Source organism: Mustelus asterias, chromosome 9, assembly GCF_964213995.1.
Source record: "Mustelus asterias chromosome 9, sMusAst1.hap1.1, whole genome shotgun sequence".
Taxonomy (NCBI): Eukaryota; Metazoa; Chordata; class Chondrichthyes; order Carcharhiniformes; family Triakidae; genus Mustelus; species Mustelus asterias.
The window spans coordinates 5415999-5435038 of NC_135809.1; the positions used below are offsets into that span (position 1 = coordinate 5415999).

A 19040-nucleotide genomic window follows, 5' to 3' on the forward strand; every position below is an offset into this window, starting at 1 on the left:
GGGAACATGCAGACTCCACATAGACAGTGACCCAAGCCGGGAATTGAACCCAGGTCCCTGGCACTGTGAGGCAGCAGTGCTAACCATTAGGTCACCATGCTGTCCATAATTCCTTAGTGGATGATTAAATCTGTGAAATCAACAATTTATTTTTAAGTTGCCCATCTCATGATGTTCTTGGTCCTGTTACATTTGTAAATATGCTCACTTTTTAAAAGATCCTGATTTAGCCTGCTGGTTAAGTGGTAAAAGTAATCAGTATCCCCTCTTTAATCTGAATTAAGCTGACTACTTACTTTGCTCCAACTGCGTTCTCTGACCTAATCCTAAAAGCTGACTGTCAGCTCCATTGGCTATCTGAACAGATGCAAGTTTTCTCATCCCAGTTTCAAAAATAGCACACTTCCTGTTTCTGCCGCTTGGCTTCCAACTTATTTTCTTAAAAAATCAGCAATGTGAGCTTGGGGGTGAGACAGCAAGAGAATTGCATTGTCTGTGTAGCCGATCTCCAAACCCATTGGAAGTGTCTGTCACCTGTTCATACTTAAATGGAATCACAAAGCGGTTACAGCACAGACCATTTGGCCCATCATCTTGGTGCCAGCTCTCTGCGAGATGTATCTTTTTTCCAACGGAAGAAGGTGGAAGAGAGAATGTCTGGGTGCGTGGAGTCCTTAATTATGCTGGCTGCTTTGCTGAGGCAGCGGGAAGTGTAGACAGAGTCAATGGATGGGAGGCTGGTTTGCGTGATGGATTGGGCTACATTCACGACCTTTTGTAGTTCCTTGCAGTTTTGAGCAGAGCAGGAGCCACACCAAGCTGTGATACAACCAGAAAGAATGCTTTCTATGGTGCATCTGTAAACGTTGGTGAGAGTGGAAGCTGACATGCCAAATTTCCTTAGTCTTCTGAGAAAGTAGAGGCATTGGTGAGCTTTCTTAACGATAGTGTCAGTATGGGAGGACCAGGACAGGTTGTTGGTGATCTGGACACCTAAAAGCTTGAAGCTCTCGATCCTTTCTACTTCATCCCCATTGATGTAGACAGGGGCATGTTCTCCTTTACGCTTCCTGAAGGCGATGATGATCTCCTTCGTTTTGTTGACATTGAGGGAGAGATTATTGTTGCCGCACCAGTTCACCAGATTCTCTATCTCATTCCTGTACTCTGTCTCGTCATTGTTTGAGATCTGACCCAATACGGTGGTGCCATCAGCAAACTTGAAAATCGAATTGGATGGATTTTGGCCCCACAGTCATAGGTGTATAAGGAGTATAGTAGGGGGCTGCGAACACAGCCTTGTGGGGCACCGGTGTTGAGGATGATCGTGGAGGAGGTGTTGTTGCCTATCCTTACTGATTGTGGTCTGTGAGTTAGGAAGTTCAGGATCCAGTCGCAGAGGGAGGTGCCGAGGCCCAAGCCACGGAGTTTGGAGATGAGTTTCATGCGAATAATAGTGTTGAAGGCTGAGCTGTAGTCAATAAATAGGAGTCTGACACAGGTGTCCTTATTATCTAGGTGTTCCAGGGTTGAGTGCAGGGCCAGGGAAATGGTGTCGGCTGTGGATCTGTTGCAGCGGTAGGCAAACTGTAGTGGATCCAGGTAGTCCGGGAGGCTGGAATTGATTCGTGCCATGACTAACCTTTCGAAGCACTTCATAATGATGGATGTCAGAGCCACCGGCCAATAGTCATTAAGGCACGCTGCTTGGCTTTTCTTAGCTACCAGGATGATGGTCATTTTCTTGAAGCAGATAGGGACCTCAGATTGTTGTAAAGAGAGGTTGAAGATGTCTGTGAATACCCCCGCCAGCTGATCCACACAGGATCTGATAGGGTGAACGGTGGGAAGCTTTTCCCCAGGTCGGTGGTGACGTTCACAAGGGGTCATAGGTTCAAGGTGAAGGGGGGGAGGTTTAACACAGATATCAGACGGACATATTTTACATAGAGGGTGGTGGGGGCCTGGAATGCGCTGCCAGGCAAGGTGGTGGAGGCGGACACACTGGGAACGTTTAAGACTTATCAAGACAGCCATATGAACGGAGTGGGAATGGAGGGATACAAAAGAATGGTCTAGTTTGGACCAGGGAGCGGCGCGGTCTTGGAGGGCCGAAGGGCCTGTTCCTGTGCTGTATTGTTCTTTGTTCTTTGTTCTGTGTCCGGGTATCCCATCCGGGCCAATCGCTTTCCGTGGGTTGACCTTCGAGAAAGCTGTTCTGACATCTGCAATGGTGACCCCCAGATACAGGTTCATCCAGGGCTTCCAGGGTGGAGGGCATGCTTTCGCTGACCTCTTGCTCAAAACAGGCGTAGAATGCGTTGAGCTCATCAGGGAGGGGTGCGTTGGAGCCGGCGATTTTACATACCTTCATCTTGTAGCCTGTTATGTCTTACAGACCTTGCCATAGTCGGCGGGGGTCGGCGTGGCTAGCCTGGGGAATGGAGAGGGAAAGACAGAGATTGCGCGTTCTCCCACATTTGAGTAGGAATAATGTGAATGCTTGTAACTCTGTGAGGCATAGAACGCTTAAAAACCTCTACGTGCAAGCCATTCAGAAAAAATTGTTGCGACTGGGTTAATCTCAGGCTTTTGAAGTGTTTTTTTTAAAACAAGGAAGTTGCTTTGTTGACCTGATATCATTGCAATTGTTCCCTGAACAATTGTTTAACCAGATTAGCAATTTTCCCAAGTTTGCAATTAGGATTAATCCACAAAACTAAACGCAGATCAAATACTTAAAGTGGAATGTGTCTCTTTGTTTGAGATATCCTTCAACTGCTAATTAATATTTGAATTGTGTTGACTTTAGCTGGTTAGTTACAATAAACAGGTTTAAAAAGTAACATTTTATCCAGTGGTTTCCTTTTCATTGGCTTCCATGAGGATTTATGTTTGTTGAAATTATCAGTCTTTACGGGGATGGTATCACCAGCCAGAGCTTGGTCTCTGTTCAGTTGGCCGTTCCTCTGTTCCTAAAGTCAGACTGCTCAACCTGGCAAGCCCCTCCCCCACTGGAGGTCGGGCTGGTGGTCCTGGGCAACCCTGTAGGGCTATGGGTGATGGCCCCCCATGGCAGGTTTGGCACACTCAGGACCTGGCACATGGGTACCTGCTGGTTTTCCAGTGAGTTCAGGTATCCGGGAGGGCTGGTTGTGGTTGAAATGCAATGAAGGAGCCGGCAACTGCCAGAAAAGTGGATTTTCTTTGGAGACATATTGCCCAAATTGGCTCCCAGGGCCAGGGTCAGAGCAATGGTTCTATGCCCACCACCCGCCCCCACCAGTCCTGGGATTCCCCTCCCCCACTGGAATTCAGAGCGGTGATCCTCAGTAACCCCTCCCCCACTGGAGGTGCGACCGACGGCCCTGGGCAGCCTCTTATAAGAACATAAGAACTAGGAGCAGGAGTAGGCCATCTGGCCCCTCGAGCCTGCTCCACCATTCAATAAGATCATGGCTGATCTTTTCGTGGACTCAGCTCCACTTACCCGCCCGCTCACCATAACCCTTAATTCCTTTACTGTTCAAAAAATTATCTATCCTTGCCTTAAAAACATTCAATGAGGTAGCCTCAACTGCTTCACTGGGCAGGGAATTCCACAGATTCACAACCCTTTGTGTGAAGGAGTTCCTCCTCAACTCAGTCCTAAATCTGCTCCCCCTTATTTTGAGGCCATGTCCCCTCGTTCTAGTTTCACCTGCCAGTGGAAAGAACCTCCCCGCTTCTATCTTATCGATTCCCTTCAGAATCTTATATGTTTCTATAAGATCTCCCTTCCCCCACATCCAGCCCACTGGCCGAGCATTGACTAAGCTTGGTTTAAATCCTGCATTGGTCTTGTCACTAAGGGTGAATGCGTGTCTTAAAGTAGCTTACAGAGGTATTGGGCAAAAGGGATGAACCAATCAGAATGCTTCATTGACAAAGATAACATATCGAGGTAAATAGTTGAAAATCACCCTGGCGACAGGCATCAGATTGAAATGATGCAAATAAAACTCGAAATATAGTGCGAGACAGCGTGGGGCAGGAAGGTCACACGGGGAAGCAAGTACACAGAAATGATAGAGTCATAGAGGTTTACAACATGGAAACAGGCCCTTCGGCCCAACTTGTCCACATCATCCTTTTTCTTTTAACCCCTAAGCTAATCCCAATTGCCCGCACTTGACCCATATCCCTCTATACCCATCTTACCCATATAACTGTCTGACTAAGAATGGGCAATTGCCAGTGCTAATTGTTCCAGGCCAAATGGCCAGAGTCCAATTATTCATTAAACTCCACTAATTATAAAGTGTTTCTGAAGGTCACAGCGGATTATGTTCTTTAGAGTTAATTCGCAAAGTGCTCCCAGCTACATTCTCATTAATCTTCCCTTGTGTATATAAAGCTAAGGCACTTATGCGTCAAAGTACAATCTGAAGTATTGGTGCGTGTGAGATATGGGCCAAACTGCAGTACTTCCTCCCAGGAGGAAGAACACTTATGTCCTGGAACTTCACGTATGGTACAGGTAACCTTTCCCATCATTGCTGGCAAACTGCATTTGCTCATGTACCACGGGCGGCATGGTGGCACAGTGGTTAGCACTGCTGCCTCACAGTGTTAGGGACCCGGGCTTGATTCCAGCCTTGGGTGACTGTCTGTGTGGAGTTTACACTTTCTCCCCGGTTTCCGCCAGGTGCTCCGGTTTCCTCCCACAGTCCAAAGATGTGCAGGCTCATAGAATCATATGTTAGGAGGATTGGCCATGCAATTTAGCCCCTTAGTGTCCAAAGATGTGTGGTTTAGGGGGATTGGCCATGCTAAATTGCCCTTAGTGTCCAAAAATGTGTAGGTTAGGTGGATTGGCCATGGTAAATGTGTAGGGTTACAGGGATAGGGCTGAGGGGCCTGGGGGCAAGGCTCTGTCGGAAAGTCAGTACAGACTCAATGGGCTGAATAGCCTCTTTCTGCGCTGTAGGGATTCCATGCAGCTATTGTTTGGAGATTGATCAAAGCAGAATCCCAATCGATATGTTGGGACAATGGACAGAAAGCATTCGCTATTACTTTTAGATATTCGCTGAAAATTAGAAAACTTGCAGGGTGTTGGAATTGGTGGAATAGTGAGTTATAATCGGGGTGTTCTGCCCGGATAATGTGGTTACATATCTCAGTCATCGGAATAGAAAATGCTGGAAATACTCAGGAGGTCAGGCAGCATCAGCGGAGAGAGAAAGAGGCTTAATGCTTCCGGTCTGCGAGCCTTTGTCAGAACGGAATGTTATTTTTTCAGAGATGTCACAGGTTTTAAGTCAGGCAGGGAGAGTCTGTGATTGGATGGAAGGCAGGAGGAAGAACGGACAAAAGTGTTCATGGTAAAAGGCAAAAGGATGTTGGTGATACTGAACTTGAATATCATTGAAAAGAGGGACATGCTGCTGAAGATTTTGGTCTAGTTACTCATCAGAGCAAGTAGAAGAATGCCAAACTTCAAACTCTCACAACAATTCATACTACATTAGGAAAGGATGCTGGTTGGTTGACTTACCAACTGATGGGTTGACAAACTCAAACGTTAACTCTGGCTCTCTCTCCACAGATGCTGCCCGACCTGCTGAGTATTTCCAGAATTGTGAAGTTCTTGGGACAGAAACAGTTCTATATTCAGCCAGAGGGATTTAGAATTAGGGCTGCACGAGTTGTTAAATGTAGGTCCTTCTTTCTTTACTATACTCTCGCTATCAAACTCCCTCTGCTAGTACATGTATGAGTGGTGACCTCAAGTAGACAAAATGGCACGATGCAATTTTCAGTCCATTCTAAGCATTTTCCTGTATCAGTAGTACTTTGTTCTTGTACAGTATCTCAGTATAATCACTCTGCATCGGTAACTGTGCAAAATTAGTACTTTCCTTAAACAGAATTTACTTACATAAACTTCCGTTGACTTTGTACTGGCAAAATGTTAAAAGAGCAAATGCAAATATCAGAAGCAGACTTATATACATCTGTGGGGATAAATGATTTGTTAATACATTAGTCCAGTTGGCGCCAAAACACATCTGTTGCCTCCATACTGTCAGCCCTGTCCAGTCATGCGTGTCCGCCACTTTCTGTTCTGCTTTCAGGGTTCCAGCTGCATGTTTTCTTTGCTGCAGTTTTTGAGTCTAGTCACACACAGTCTCAAAACTGAAGGGAGTGCATTTCCAAACTCAGCAGTCAGGAGACAAAGGGTCGCACACTGAAAGAATTTATACACGGCCTTTCATATTCACAGGATGTCCCAAAGTGTTGCACGCCCAGTTAATTAGTTTTGAATGTAGTCATTGTTGCAATGTAGGAAACACAAAATGACCAATTTGTGCTCAGGAAGCTCCCACATATAATAATGGGAAAATGAGCAGTATTTGTATGATGTTCGTTGAAGGTTAATTGTTTTGCAAGAAAGCAGATTTGGAGCAGTACAGTGGCACAGTGGTTAGCACTGCTGCCTCACAGTTCCAGGGACCCGGGTTCGATTCCTGGCTTGGCTCACTGTCTGTGTGGAGTTTGCACATTCTCCCTGTGTCTGCGTGGGTCTCCTCCGGGTGCTCCAGTTTCCTCCCACAGTTGCAAAGATGTGTGGGTTAGGTGAATTGGCCATGCTAAATTGTCCCTTAGTGTCAGGGGGATTAGCTAGGGTAAATGCGTGGGATTATGGGGATAGGACCTGGATGGGATTGTAGTTGGTGCAGACCCGATGGGCCAAATGGCCTCCTTCTTCATTGTAGGATTCTATGATTTTATGATTTCCAGATGAACTCCCTGCTCTGCATCAAAGTAGCACCTTATGATTGTTTAGAGAATGGATGGGGCTTTTGTTTAATATTTTATTTGGCATCTTATTAACATCCCAGGGTGCTACCATTGACCAGAAACTGAACTGGACTAGCCATATAATTACTGAGACTACAAAAACAGGTCAGAGGCTGGGAATCCTGCAGCGAGCAACTCACCTCCTGACTCCCTAAAGCCTTTCCACCATCTACAATGTACAAGTCAGGAGCGTAATGGAACACTCCCCACTTGCCTGGATGGGTGCAGCTCCAATAATACTCAAGAAGCTTGACACCATCCAGGGCAAAGCATCCCGTTTGTTTGCTACCCCATCCACAAACATTCATATCCTCCATCACCGACGCACAGTGGCAGCAGTGTGTACCATCTACAAGATGCACTGCAGCAACTCACCCAGGCTCCTGAGACAGCACCTTCCAAACCTGCAGCAAACACCATCTGGAAGGACAAGGGTAAAAGACACATGGGAGCACCACTACCTGGAGGGTCCGCTCCAAGTCACTTGCCATTCTGATTTGGAAATATATCGCCGTTCCTTCACTGTCGCTGCGTCAAAATCCTGGAATTCCCTCCCTAACAGCACTATGGGTGTACCTACACCACATGGGCTGCAGCTGTTCAAGAAGGCAGCTCGCCACCACCTTCTCAAGCGCAATTAGGGATGGGTGAGTGATGCTGGCCTAGCCAGCGATGCCCACACCCTGTGAAAGAATAAAAACAGATAGCACTCCCTTCGTGCTAAACTGGGAGTGGAGACCGGATTTTGTTCTAAACCATTGGAGTGGAATTGGAACAGTGAATCTTCCAAATCAGAGGTTCTGCTGCTCACTGCACCACAGCTGGTAACCATCAACCCTTCCTCAATGGTTAACAATCTTTTACCCACCAGCTGTGCTCAAACAAACTTTACTTCAGCGGGTTACACTGGTCAACTTGTTAACCCTGTTAAAAAAAATGGACCATCTCCATTCTCTTGGCAACCTGCTAAAGATTCCGTTTGATTGGGCATTGATCAAACCAGATACATATTGGCAGTTGGACGCAATTGCATCTAAATCTTGACTGCCCATATTTTAACTCACATCAAGGTGTGGATTTGAAGGCCCTGGGAGAACTCCCCTGCCCCTCATTGAAATAGTGCCAGGGGGTCTTAGGCATCCATCTAAGAGGTCAATTTGAGCCTGAGCATGACACCTGATCTGAAAGGCAGTATCTCCAACAGTGCAGAGCTCCCTCAGTACTGCAGAAGGTGTGCCAGTCTACATTACCTGCTCAGGTTTCTGGATTTATTTTAAATTCATTCGTGGGACATGGGCATCGCTGACTAGTCATGATGTGGAGATGCCGGCGTTGGACTTGGATAAACACAGTAAGAAGCCTCACAGTGAGACTTCCTACTGTGTTTATCGCTGACTAGGCCAGTGTTTATTGCCCGTCCCTAGTTGTCCTTGAGCAGGTGGTGGTGAGCTGCCTTCCTGAATCGTTGCTGCAACTGAGTGCCTCAATCGGACATTTCAGAGGGTAGTTGAGAGTCAACCACATTGCTGTGGCTCTGGAGTCACATGTAGGCCAGACTGGGTTAAGAAAGGCAGATTTCCTTCCCTAAAGGGGCATTAGTGAACCAGATGGGTTTTTCCGACAATCGACAATGGTTTCACGGTCATCAGTAGATTCTTAATTCCAGATTTTTAAAATTGAGTTCAAATTCCACCATCTGCCGTGGCAGGGTTCGAACCCGGGTCCCCAGAACATTAGCTGAGTTTCTGGATTAATAGTCTAATGATAAAACCACTCGACCATCGCATCCCCATTTCTGGTATCATAGTGGGCCCTGAGATGAGTTTCCTACGACATGCCTGCATTATCACTAAGACCACATATTTCTATCATCGTTTCAATCATCCGACACATTATTAACTATTACCTTCCACAGAAAATTCATCAAGGAATGTCCCAGTGGGCTGATCACTCTTCATGAGTTCAGGCGACACTTTTGTGATGGGACTGTGGGTCCCCAGTCTTCTGAATATGCCGAGCAAATCTTCCGGACTCTGGATGATAACAGGGTAAGACAAATCAACACCAAGACATTGGATCTTTCTCCTCTGGTCTCATTTCAAACCTCTTGCTGTACGTGTTCTGAACTGTACATTTAAGGCTGTGTATTCTACATGTTAGTTTGTGTACTGTATTTTTAGGCTGTGTAATGTATATGTTCACCTGTGGAAATGTGTGAAAATGGAAATGCAGTGTATTTTTTAAATGGTGAGAGATTGGGAAATGATGATGTCAAAAGGGATCTGAATGTCTAGGTGGGCACAGTGGCATAGTGGTTAGCACTGCTGCCTCACAGTGCCAGGGACCCGGGTTCAATTCCTGGCTTGGGTCACTGTCTGTGCGGAGTTTGCACATTCTCCCTGTGTCTGTGGGGGTTTCCTCCGGGTGCTCCGGTTTCCTCCCACAGTCCAAAGATGTGCAGGTTTGGTGGACTGGCCATGCTAAATTGCCCCTCAGTGCCCACAGACGTGCAGGTTAGATGGATTAGCCATGGTAAACATTTGGGGTTACAGAGATAGGGCGGGGGAGAGGGTCTGGGTAAGATTTACTGTATGGATTCTATTATCCAACTACATCCTCTTGAAGGCTCTTTCCATCCTCCTCACATTCGCACCTCATTTTTGTCATCAGTGAACTTGGAAATATTACATTTGGACCCCACCTCCAAGTAGTTAAAACAGATTGCAAACAACTGGATCCCAAGTACTGATCTTTGTGGTACCAAACAGCCTGTCAACGTGAGAATGACCATTCCTATTCTCTGTATTCTACCTGTTAAAAGTCCTCAGTCTATGCCAGGATATTACTCCCCGTTCCGTGACCTCTAATTTTGACTCCTACCTTCCTTGCTGAGAACCTTCCGAAAATCCAAATGCCACCACATCTACTGGTTCCCCTTTCTGATAGTTACATCCTTAAAAAAGCTCCAACAGCTTTGTAAACCATGATTCCCATTTCATAAATCCAAGTCAACTCTGCCCAATCCTACCATTATTTTGTAAATGCCCGTTTATCCTGCCCTTTAGAATAGACTCTTGCATTTCCCCTACCACTGATGTCGGGTTAACAGGTCTGTAGCTCTCCGCTTTCTCTCTCTCTCTCCTTTTTTAAGGACTAGGGTCCCATTGGTTATGTTGTAATTTCTGGGCACAATTCCAGACTCAGAATCATAGAACCCCTATCATGCAGAAGGAGGCCATTCAGCCCATCAAGTCTGCACTGACTCAATATCGAACCACTGCCTGCCTGAACCCCGTAACCCCTAATCTACACAACTTTGGATACTAAGGAGCAATTTAGCATGGCCAATCCACCTAACCTGCACATCATTGGACTGTGGGAGGAAACTGGAGCATCTGGAAGAAAGCTATGCAGACACGGGGAGAACGTGCAGACTCCGCACAGACAGTGACCCAAGGCCGGAATCAAACCGAGATCTCTGGTGCTGTGAGGCAGCAGTGCTAACCACTGTGCCACAATGCCAAACTTTTTATAGAATTTGGGTGAGGTCGGAAAATTTGCTACTGGCGAGCTGGGAAAATATTTGTTTAGTTAGTTTCACTGCTATTTCCCTATTCCTCATTCTCTGCCTGCAATAAGCTCACAATTTTTTCCTTTTTCTATATCTATAGAAACTTTCATAGTCTGTTTTTAAGTTTCTCACTGATTTACTTTCATATTTTATTTTAACTTTCTTGGTCCTCTACTGAACGCTAATATATTCCCAATCCTCAGGTTTACTATATTTTAGACACTTTATAAGCCTCTTCCTTTGATCTAATGCAGTCTTTAATCCTCTTGCTGGCCAGGCCTGGACCATCTTTGGGTTTTTATGTCTCAAAGGAATGTACATTTTTGTTAACCAGGTATTAATTCTAGTTAATGCTAGTCATTTCTTCTCTACCGTTATACCTTGTAATCTGGCTTGTTAATCTACCACAACCAACCTGCACTCATACTTTCATAAATGCCTTTATTTACACTAAAGACCCTAGTGTCAGATTGATCTACATCACTTTCAAACTTTGTGTAAAATTTTCTACGTATTATGGTCACACTTCCCTAAAAGCTCCTTTACAATGAGATTATTAATCAGCCCTTTCTCACTGCGTGTCTAAAATAGCCTGTTCTCAAGTTGGTCCCTCAACATACTGTTTTAGAAAACCATTGCGTACACATTCCAGGAATTCATTCTTGCACCATTGCTGCTAATTAAGTTTACCCATCATATATGTAAATTCAATTTCCCTACGGCTACTGCATTACCCTGGATACATTCACTTCTAATTTCTTGATTTCTTGATGGGCGGTACGGTGGCACAGTGGTTAGCACTGCTGCCTCACAGCAACCAAGGTTCCAGGTTCGATTCCGGCTTCGGGTCACTGTGGGGAGTCTGCACATTCCCCCCATGTCTGCATGGGTTTCCTCCCACACTCCAAAGATGTGCGGTTTAGGTTGATTGGCCATGCTAAATTGCCCCTCAGTGTCCCAAGATGTGTAGGTTGGGGGGGGGGGGGGGAATTAGCCATGGTAGATGCACGGGGTTGCAGGGCTGGGGCAGGGGATGGGTCTGGGTGGGATGTTCTGTCGGAAAGTCAGTGCTGATATGATGGGTCAAATGGCCTCCTTCTGCCCTGTAGGGATTCTATGATTTATACCATGCCCTATATTAGCACTACTGTTTGAGGTTGCTAAACACGCTTTACCAGTATTTACTCCCTCTAGCTGTTTCCTAGCTCTACTCAAACTGGTTCTACATCTTCACCTTCCGATCTAAGATCCTCTTGCACTGATCTACTGATCTCCATCTTTTAGCAGTGTAAGCACCTGCTTTACATTTTGCCTAAGCTCCCTAAATGCGGAATACTCTTAGACTTACAGTTCCCAGCTTGGTCACCCTGCAGCCACGTACGTACCTGTGGTGGCAACTAGATCATGCCTGCTCACTGCTATTGGTGCCCTCAATTCACCTACCTTACTGTGAATGCTGCGTGTAGTCAGGAGGCAATAATTATTGTTATAATTATTGCAACCTCGAAACTCAATTGCTGGTGAACTCACATGTTTGCACATTCAGTCCCTTCCTGCCACATTCATTGTTCCCAAACAGAGCCAGGGAGCTCTCCCTGGTATTTTGGGCAACATTTAACATTTAACTCCAATTAACATCACCAACAAAAGATTAATTGGTTATTCATCTTATTGCTGTTTGTGGGATCTTGCTGTGCACAAATTGGCTGCTAAGTTTCCTATGGAAAGTGATGACATTATTCCATTGGCTAGGATGCTCTTTGGGAAGCGAAATGTGCTCCATTAATACAAAATGCTTGATTTCCTTACATAGAATCATCGAATCCCTGCAGTGCAGAAGGAGGCCATTCGGCCCATCGAGTCTGCATCGACCACAATTCCACCCAGGTCCTATCCCCGTAACCCCATATATTTACCCTGCTAATCCCCCTGACACTAAGGGGCAATTTAGCATGACCAATCAACCTAACCCGTATATCTTTGGAGTGTGGGAGGAAACTGGAGCACTCGGAGGAAACCCACGCAGACACGGGGAGAATGTGTAAACTCCACACAGACAGTGACCCAAGGCGGGAATCGAACCTGGGTCCCTGGCGCTGTGAGGCAGCAGTGCTAACCACTCTGGGTTGTTTGAGAGTATTTACTTGGGCTAACAGCAGTGAACTTTGTGTTTGTGTTGGAAGGATGGGGCTGTGGATTATCATGAATATGTAACTGCAGTCAGCCTGCTCATACAGGGCACTCCTGAAGAAAAGCTGAAATGGTCATTTAAGCTGTACGACAAGGATAAAGACGGAGCAATTAGCCGCTTGGAGATGCTCGAGATTATGCAGGTGAGCATCTGCTCTGTTACTCAGAGTTTAACAAGGGGGTGTAATGGGTTTTTTGATCCTTGGTGTGTACACAGCCTGTCAGCCCTGCCTTTTGGGGAGCTCAGTGCTTTAGCTGCACTCGAGGCCTCAAACAAAGAACAACAAAGAACAGCACCGGAAAAGGCCCTTTGGCCCTCCAAGCCTGCGCCGTTCATGCTGTCTGCCTAAACTAAAACTGTATGCACTTACGGAGTCCGTATCCATTCCCATGCATTCGTCTAGTTGCTCCTTAAATGCCGCTATCGCTCCAGCTCCCACCACCTCCCCGGGCAGCGCGTTCCAGACATTCACCATCCTGTGTGTAAAAAAACTTGCCTCGCACATCTCCTCTAAACTTTTCCCCACGCACCTTAAACTTATGTCCCCGAGTACTTAACGTTTCTACGTTTCTACGGAAAAAGAATCTGACTATCCACGCTGTCAATGCCACTCAAACCTGCAACTTCCTGGTTGTTCACCCCACATTCATAGAATCATAGAATCCCTACAGTGCAGAAGGAGGCCATTTGGCCCATTGAGACTGCACCGACCACAATCCCACCCGGGCCTTATCCCTATAACTCCACACATTCACATTGCGAGTCCCCATGACCCGAAGGGACAATTTAGCATGGCTAATCAATCTAAGCCACACATCTTTGGACTGTGGGAGGAAACTGGAGCACCCGGAGGAAACCCACAAGACATGAGGAGAACATGCAAACTCCACACAGACAGAGACCCGAGGTCGGAATTGAACCTTGGTCCCTGGCGCTGAGAGGCAGCAGTGCTAACCACTGTACCACGGTGCCGCCCTTATTCATCAGCATATTTACAACCCTTATTTGTCCTCTCCTGACCTGCAGTATCTTTGCCATTCCATTGCTCAATGAGTTATATTGGCATTGAGGGTGTTCTGTACCGTGGCTGATCTACGCCTCTCAAGACAGATCTGTTTTGCTGATGGACCTCTAATTACCTGACAATCTCTATCACCTTCTCCAAAGTTAGATCTTTGATTTGAGGCATGGTCAGGAAGGACGGTGCCAGTTACCTCAACCGTTACAGTTTGAAGTTTTAAAGTTTATTTATTAGTGTCTCAGGCAGACTTACATTAACACTGCAATGAAGTTACTGTGAAAATCCTCTCGTCGCCACACTCCATCGCCTGTTCGGTACACTGAGGGAGAATTTAGCATCCCCAAGGCACCTAACCAGCACGTCTTTCAGACTGTGGGAGGAAACCAGAGCACCCGGAGGAAACCCACGCAGACACGGGGAGAATGTGCAGACTCCGCACAGACAGTGACAAAAGCCGGAAATCAAACCCGGGTCCCTGGCGCTGTGAGGCAGCAGTGCTAACCACTGTGCCACCGTGCCACCCCAGTCTCATGTTGGCTCAGACTAAAGATCATCATTTTCTCAGGCCTCAGCCAATCCATATAAATCATTGATGAAGATGCCCACCAGTTCATCGGGTTTTTGAACTGATTTATTAAATTTTGCTCTTTCTAATATGTCACTTCCAGATATTAGAATTGCTGTCACAGGATTTTATGATTGTTTCAATATTGCCAGAAGATTCATCAGTGCTTTGTCTGGTTATCACATTGTCAGCAATTGCACCGACTGAATATAACAACGTGTTAACTTGTTCAGCCTCTGTTTTGTTATTTAACCCTGATGCAATCCTGCATCAAACTTTCCTCTTGCATCATGCCCAATTTTGTGTCTGGCTCTTCCATCTAGCCAACTTGCTCTGGCAGAATAACTCTTGCTGCCATCGCTGTTTCCAGTTCAGGAGTGCTTTGCTTTAAATTTTTTTAAATGTTCTGCCCCTTCGATTTTTCCGGGGCTGTTCAGAGTGTTTCAGCAGCACGATGGAACAGTGGTTAGCGCTGCTGCCTCCCAGCACCAGGGATTTGAATTCGATTCCCGACTTGGGTCACTGTCTGTGTGGAGTTTGCACGTTCTCCCGGTGTCTGTGTGGGTTTCCTCCGGGTGCTCCGGTTTCCTCCCACAGTCTGAAAGACGTGCTGGTTAGGGTGCACTGGACATGCTAAATTCTCCCTCAGTGTACCCGAACAGGCGCTGGAGTGTGGCGACTAGGGGATTTTCACAGTAACTTCATTGCAGTGTTAATGTAAGCCTTACTTGTGACACGAATCAAAAAACTTTAAACTTTAGATCCCTGCCATGGTTCCTGAGGCATTTCAAACCTTCTCCGAATCTCGGGAAAAATGAAAAGGATTGTTACGGACAGTTCATATTATGATGTCACCGGATGATCGAATTACATCGCTGATTTTTCAATTCCCTTCCTTTATTTCACACATGGCCACAACAGGTTATGGTCTGGGCTGTGATGTTTTCTCAAGCCGTGGTCTTTGAAGTGACCAGTCTACCAGTACTGTCTGGCTGCCGTTCTTAACAGCCTTTTTAAAAGTTTACTCACCTTTCCTAGATCATCGCTAGGTCCTTTGACTCTGCTTTTGATTGGGATTTGTAATGGACATCCATGTACTACGCTGGAGTTATTGGGGGTAGATGTGGAATGTGGAACTCAAGATAAACACATCAGCCATGATTTTACTGAATGGGGGAACAGGCTCGAGGGGCTGAATGCCCCACTTCTCCTCCTATTTTGTATGTTCATATGTTGGTGGGGTGGGGGAGTTGGGGGGGGGAGGTCCTTCGCCTGCTGTCCATGTCCCTCATAATCTTGTACACCTCAATCAGGCCACCCCTCAGTGTTCCACGTAAGCTAACTGAATGTTGTACATTGTTGTCTATGGAAGAGGTTCACAGGCATAGATTATGATTCATTCCAGAACATAGCTATGTACAAATATACACTACAGGGGACTTCACCAGTTATGTCACTTCAGAGCTGCCCCCATTGCGACTTTGTGACTGACCCTTCAACTAAGGGCACCAAGACAGGTCAAAGAGATGTGTATTGTCTCCAGACAGGACAGCTGTTCCTTATTCACTCTGTCCATGCCCCTCATAATCTTGTACACCTCAATCAGGCCGCCCCTCAGTGTTCCACGTAAGCTAACTGAATTGCTGCATTGACCCGTAGAGTATTTGACTCAGCTCTGTAAAGCCGATTTCTCTCTATTCAGGCGATATATAAAATGGGTTTGGCCGCGTCGCTGACAGAAGTTGACCCACAAACGGTGGAAGAATGTACCAACAGGATTTTCATTCGACTGGACAAAGACCGAGACGGTGAGCGAATCAGGTGTATACAAAGTTTATCAGGTTCCTTTATCTTTCCAGGAACCATGAAATCATACAGCGAAGGAGGAGGACGTTCTTCCCATCATGACAGCCCTAGCTCTTTCAAAGTTAGTCCACATCCCTGCCTCTTCCCCTATCCCCACCATTACCCACATTGTTTTGCCACTGAGTGTGTAAATCAACACTGCTTTCCCATCCCATCTGCTTTCCAGACGTTGCGAATGATGAATTAGCAACACTCTCCGTTGTTTGGAGACTTGTTTGGGTCATTCAGCAGGGAGTTACAGGTTGAAGGAAGTTTTTTACAACCAATGCTCTGTTCACACTAATCTCTGAAAACAGTTGCAGTTCAGATTTTCCCACCAATACCCTCGGTCCTGTTCTTGCAACCTCCAGATCCAATTATTCTGATGCTCCTCTAATTGGCCTCCTACCTTCAGCCTTCTCCACACTTCAGCTCATCACAAAATCCCTGCTCCCCCCATACCCTGGTGATGAAGGAACAACAATATATGTCCAAGTAAATTAGGCTGGTGTTGGTGAGTTGAAGGGGGAAATTGGAGAGATGGGCGAATCACAGAGTAGGATGGTTAGGCCATTCAGGTTGTAAGCTCTGTGTAAGAGACTGGTCCCATTCCCTATCCTTTCCCTGCTTTTCTTTCCCTTCCAGGACTTATTCAGTTCCCTTTTCAAAACCAGAATTGAAACTGATTCCTTCATCACGGTGTTCCCATCCACCTCCTGCCCTGTCCTAGACCGTAGAACACAGTAAGAAGTTTAACAACACCAGGTTAAAGTCCAACAGGTTTATTTGGTAGCAAAAGCCACACAAGCTTTCGGAGCCTTAAGCTCCTTCTTCAGGTGAGTGGGAATTCTGTTCACAAACAGAGCTTATAAAGACACAAACTCAATTTACAGAATAATGGTTGGAATGCGAATACTTACAGCTAATCAAGTCTTAAAGGTATAAACAACGTGAGTGGAGAGAGCACCAAGACAGGTCAAAGAGATGTGTATTGTCTCCAGACAGGACAGCCATGTCTTGATGCTCTCTCCACTCACACTGTTTGTACCTTTAAGACTTGATTAGTTGTAAGTATTCGCGTTCCAACCATTATTCTGTAAATTGAGTTTGTGTCTTTATATGTCCTGTTGGTGAACAGAATTCCCACTCACCTGAAGAAGGGGCAGCGCTCCGAAAGCTTGTGTGGCTTTTGCTACCAAATAAACCTGTTGGACTTTAACCTGGTGTTGTTAAACTTCTTACTGTGTTTCAGTCCAATGCCGGCATCTCCACATCTAGATCGTAGAAGTCATGGGCTTGGAGGTTCTGTCGAAGGAGCCTTGATGCATCTTGTAGATAGAATCCCAGAAATACACAAGAAGGCCATTTGGCCCATTGGGTTTAAACCAACTCTCCGAAAGAGCATCTTACCCAGGCCCACCCCCAGCCCTGTCCCTGTAACCCTGCCCATTTCCCAAGGCCAATCCACCTAACCTACACACCTTGGAACACAAAGGGGCAATTTAGCATGGCCAACCCACCTAACCCACACATCTTTGGAGTGTGGGAGGAAACCGGAGCTTCGGGACGAAAACCCACGCAGACACGGGGAGAATGTGCAAACTCCACACAGACAGTGACCCAAGCCGGGAATTGAACCCGGGTCCCTGGTGCTGTGAGGCAGCAGTGCTAACCATTCTTCCACCATGCTACCCCACGCTCCATCTCATAGAATCATAGAATACAACAGTGCAGGAGGTCATTCGGCCCATCAAGTCTGCACCAACCACAATCCCACCCAGGCCCTATCCCCATAACCCCACACATTTACCCTAGTTATTCCCCCTGGCACTAAAGGGCAATTTAGCATGGCCAACCCACACATCTTTGACTGTGGGAGGAAACCGGAGCACCCGAAGGAAACCCACACAGACACGGGGAGAATGTGCAGACTCCACACAGACAGTGACCCAAGGTGGAAATTGAACCCAGGTCCCTGGCACTGTGAGGCAGCAGTGCTAACCGCTGTGCCACCGTGCCGCCCTATGCTGCGGTCACCTTGCTCCAGTTGACTGGATGGGTGCAGCTGCTACAACACACATGAAGCTCGACACCATCCAGGACAAAGCAGCCCATGTTATCGGCACCCCATCCACCACCTTCAACATTCACTCCCTCCACCACCATGCTGCCCTGTGCCGCCCATCTATCTACCTATGGTAGATGGTACACGATGCTGCCATGGCATCAATGGTGGAGGGAGTGAATGTTGAAGGCAGTGGATGGGGTGCCGATCACACGGGCTGTTTTGTCCTGGATGGTGTCTCGCTTCACGTGTGTTGTTGGAGCTGCACCCACCCAGGCAACTAGAACAAGGTCACGGCAGCATTTATCCAATCGGGTTATCAGTGAGCGGGCATTGGGGCCAGCATTATGATGTGTGGATTTGAATCTGTCTATTTATATTTTCAGCTGTTATCAGCCAACAGGAATTCATCGAGGGAGCTCTGGCAGACCAGTGGATCCGTGCGATGCTGGAATGTGATCCCAGTACAGTCGACGTTCCAAGATCCCCTTAGCCTCACCTGAGTCAGAGAGGCACGAATTTGAGTCCACACTCCAGAGACTTGGGCACATCACCATTGCTAACACCTCAATGTGATACTGAAGGAGTGCCGCAGAGTTCAAAGTGCTGCCATGTTAGACCTGTCTGCCCTTTCAGGTGGACATAAATATCCCATTGTACTATTGAAAAGAAAGGCAGGGGAATTATCCCCAGTGTACTGGCTGATACGTATCCTTCAACTAACATCACCAGAGCAGACTATCTGGTCATTATCACATTGCTGTTTGTGGGAGCTTGCTGTGCACAAATTCATCGAACCCCTACAGTACAGAAGGAGACCATTCGGCCCATCAAGCCTGCACCGACCACAATCCCACCCAGGCCCTATTCCCGTAACCCCATGTATTTACCCTGCTAATCCCCCTGACACTAGGGTCAATTTAGCATGGCCAATCA

The 19040-nt window shown here is 46.6% G+C and overlaps 2 protein-coding genes across 2 annotated transcripts in view; both read left to right on the plus strand.

Annotated features, from left to right (window-relative positions):
• Positions 1 to 19040, plus strand: part of LOC144498443 (CD9 antigen-like) — a 70252-nt gene that overhangs the window by 41058 nt on the left and 10154 nt on the right. The window lies entirely within an intron of this gene.
• On the plus strand, positions 4449 to 18659 carry LOC144499068 (guanylyl cyclase inhibitory protein). The gene is made up of 5 exons (XM_078221129.1): positions 4449 to 4519; positions 8762 to 8894; positions 12601 to 12750; positions 15897 to 16002; positions 18491 to 18659. The coding sequence occupies exons 1-5, from the start codon at positions 4449 to 4451 to the stop codon at positions 18595 to 18597; spliced, it is 567 nt and encodes a 188-aa protein (XP_078077255.1). The 3' UTR covers positions 18598 to 18659.

Bases quoted from the DNA above. Each gene is read 5' to 3' on its own strand.
- LOC144499068 (XM_078221129.1), top strand. From the start codon at position 4,449: ATGGGCCAAACTGCAGTACTTCCTCCCAGGAGGAAGAACACTTATGTC. The intron at 12,751-15,896 runs GTGAGCATCTGC...CTCTCTATTCAG, and splicing joins AGATGCTCGAGATTATGCAG to GCGATATATAAAATGGGTTT. The intron at 16,003-18,490 runs GTGAGCGAATCA...TTATATTTTCAG, and splicing joins ACTGGACAAAGACCGAGACG to CTGTTATCAGCCAACAGGAA.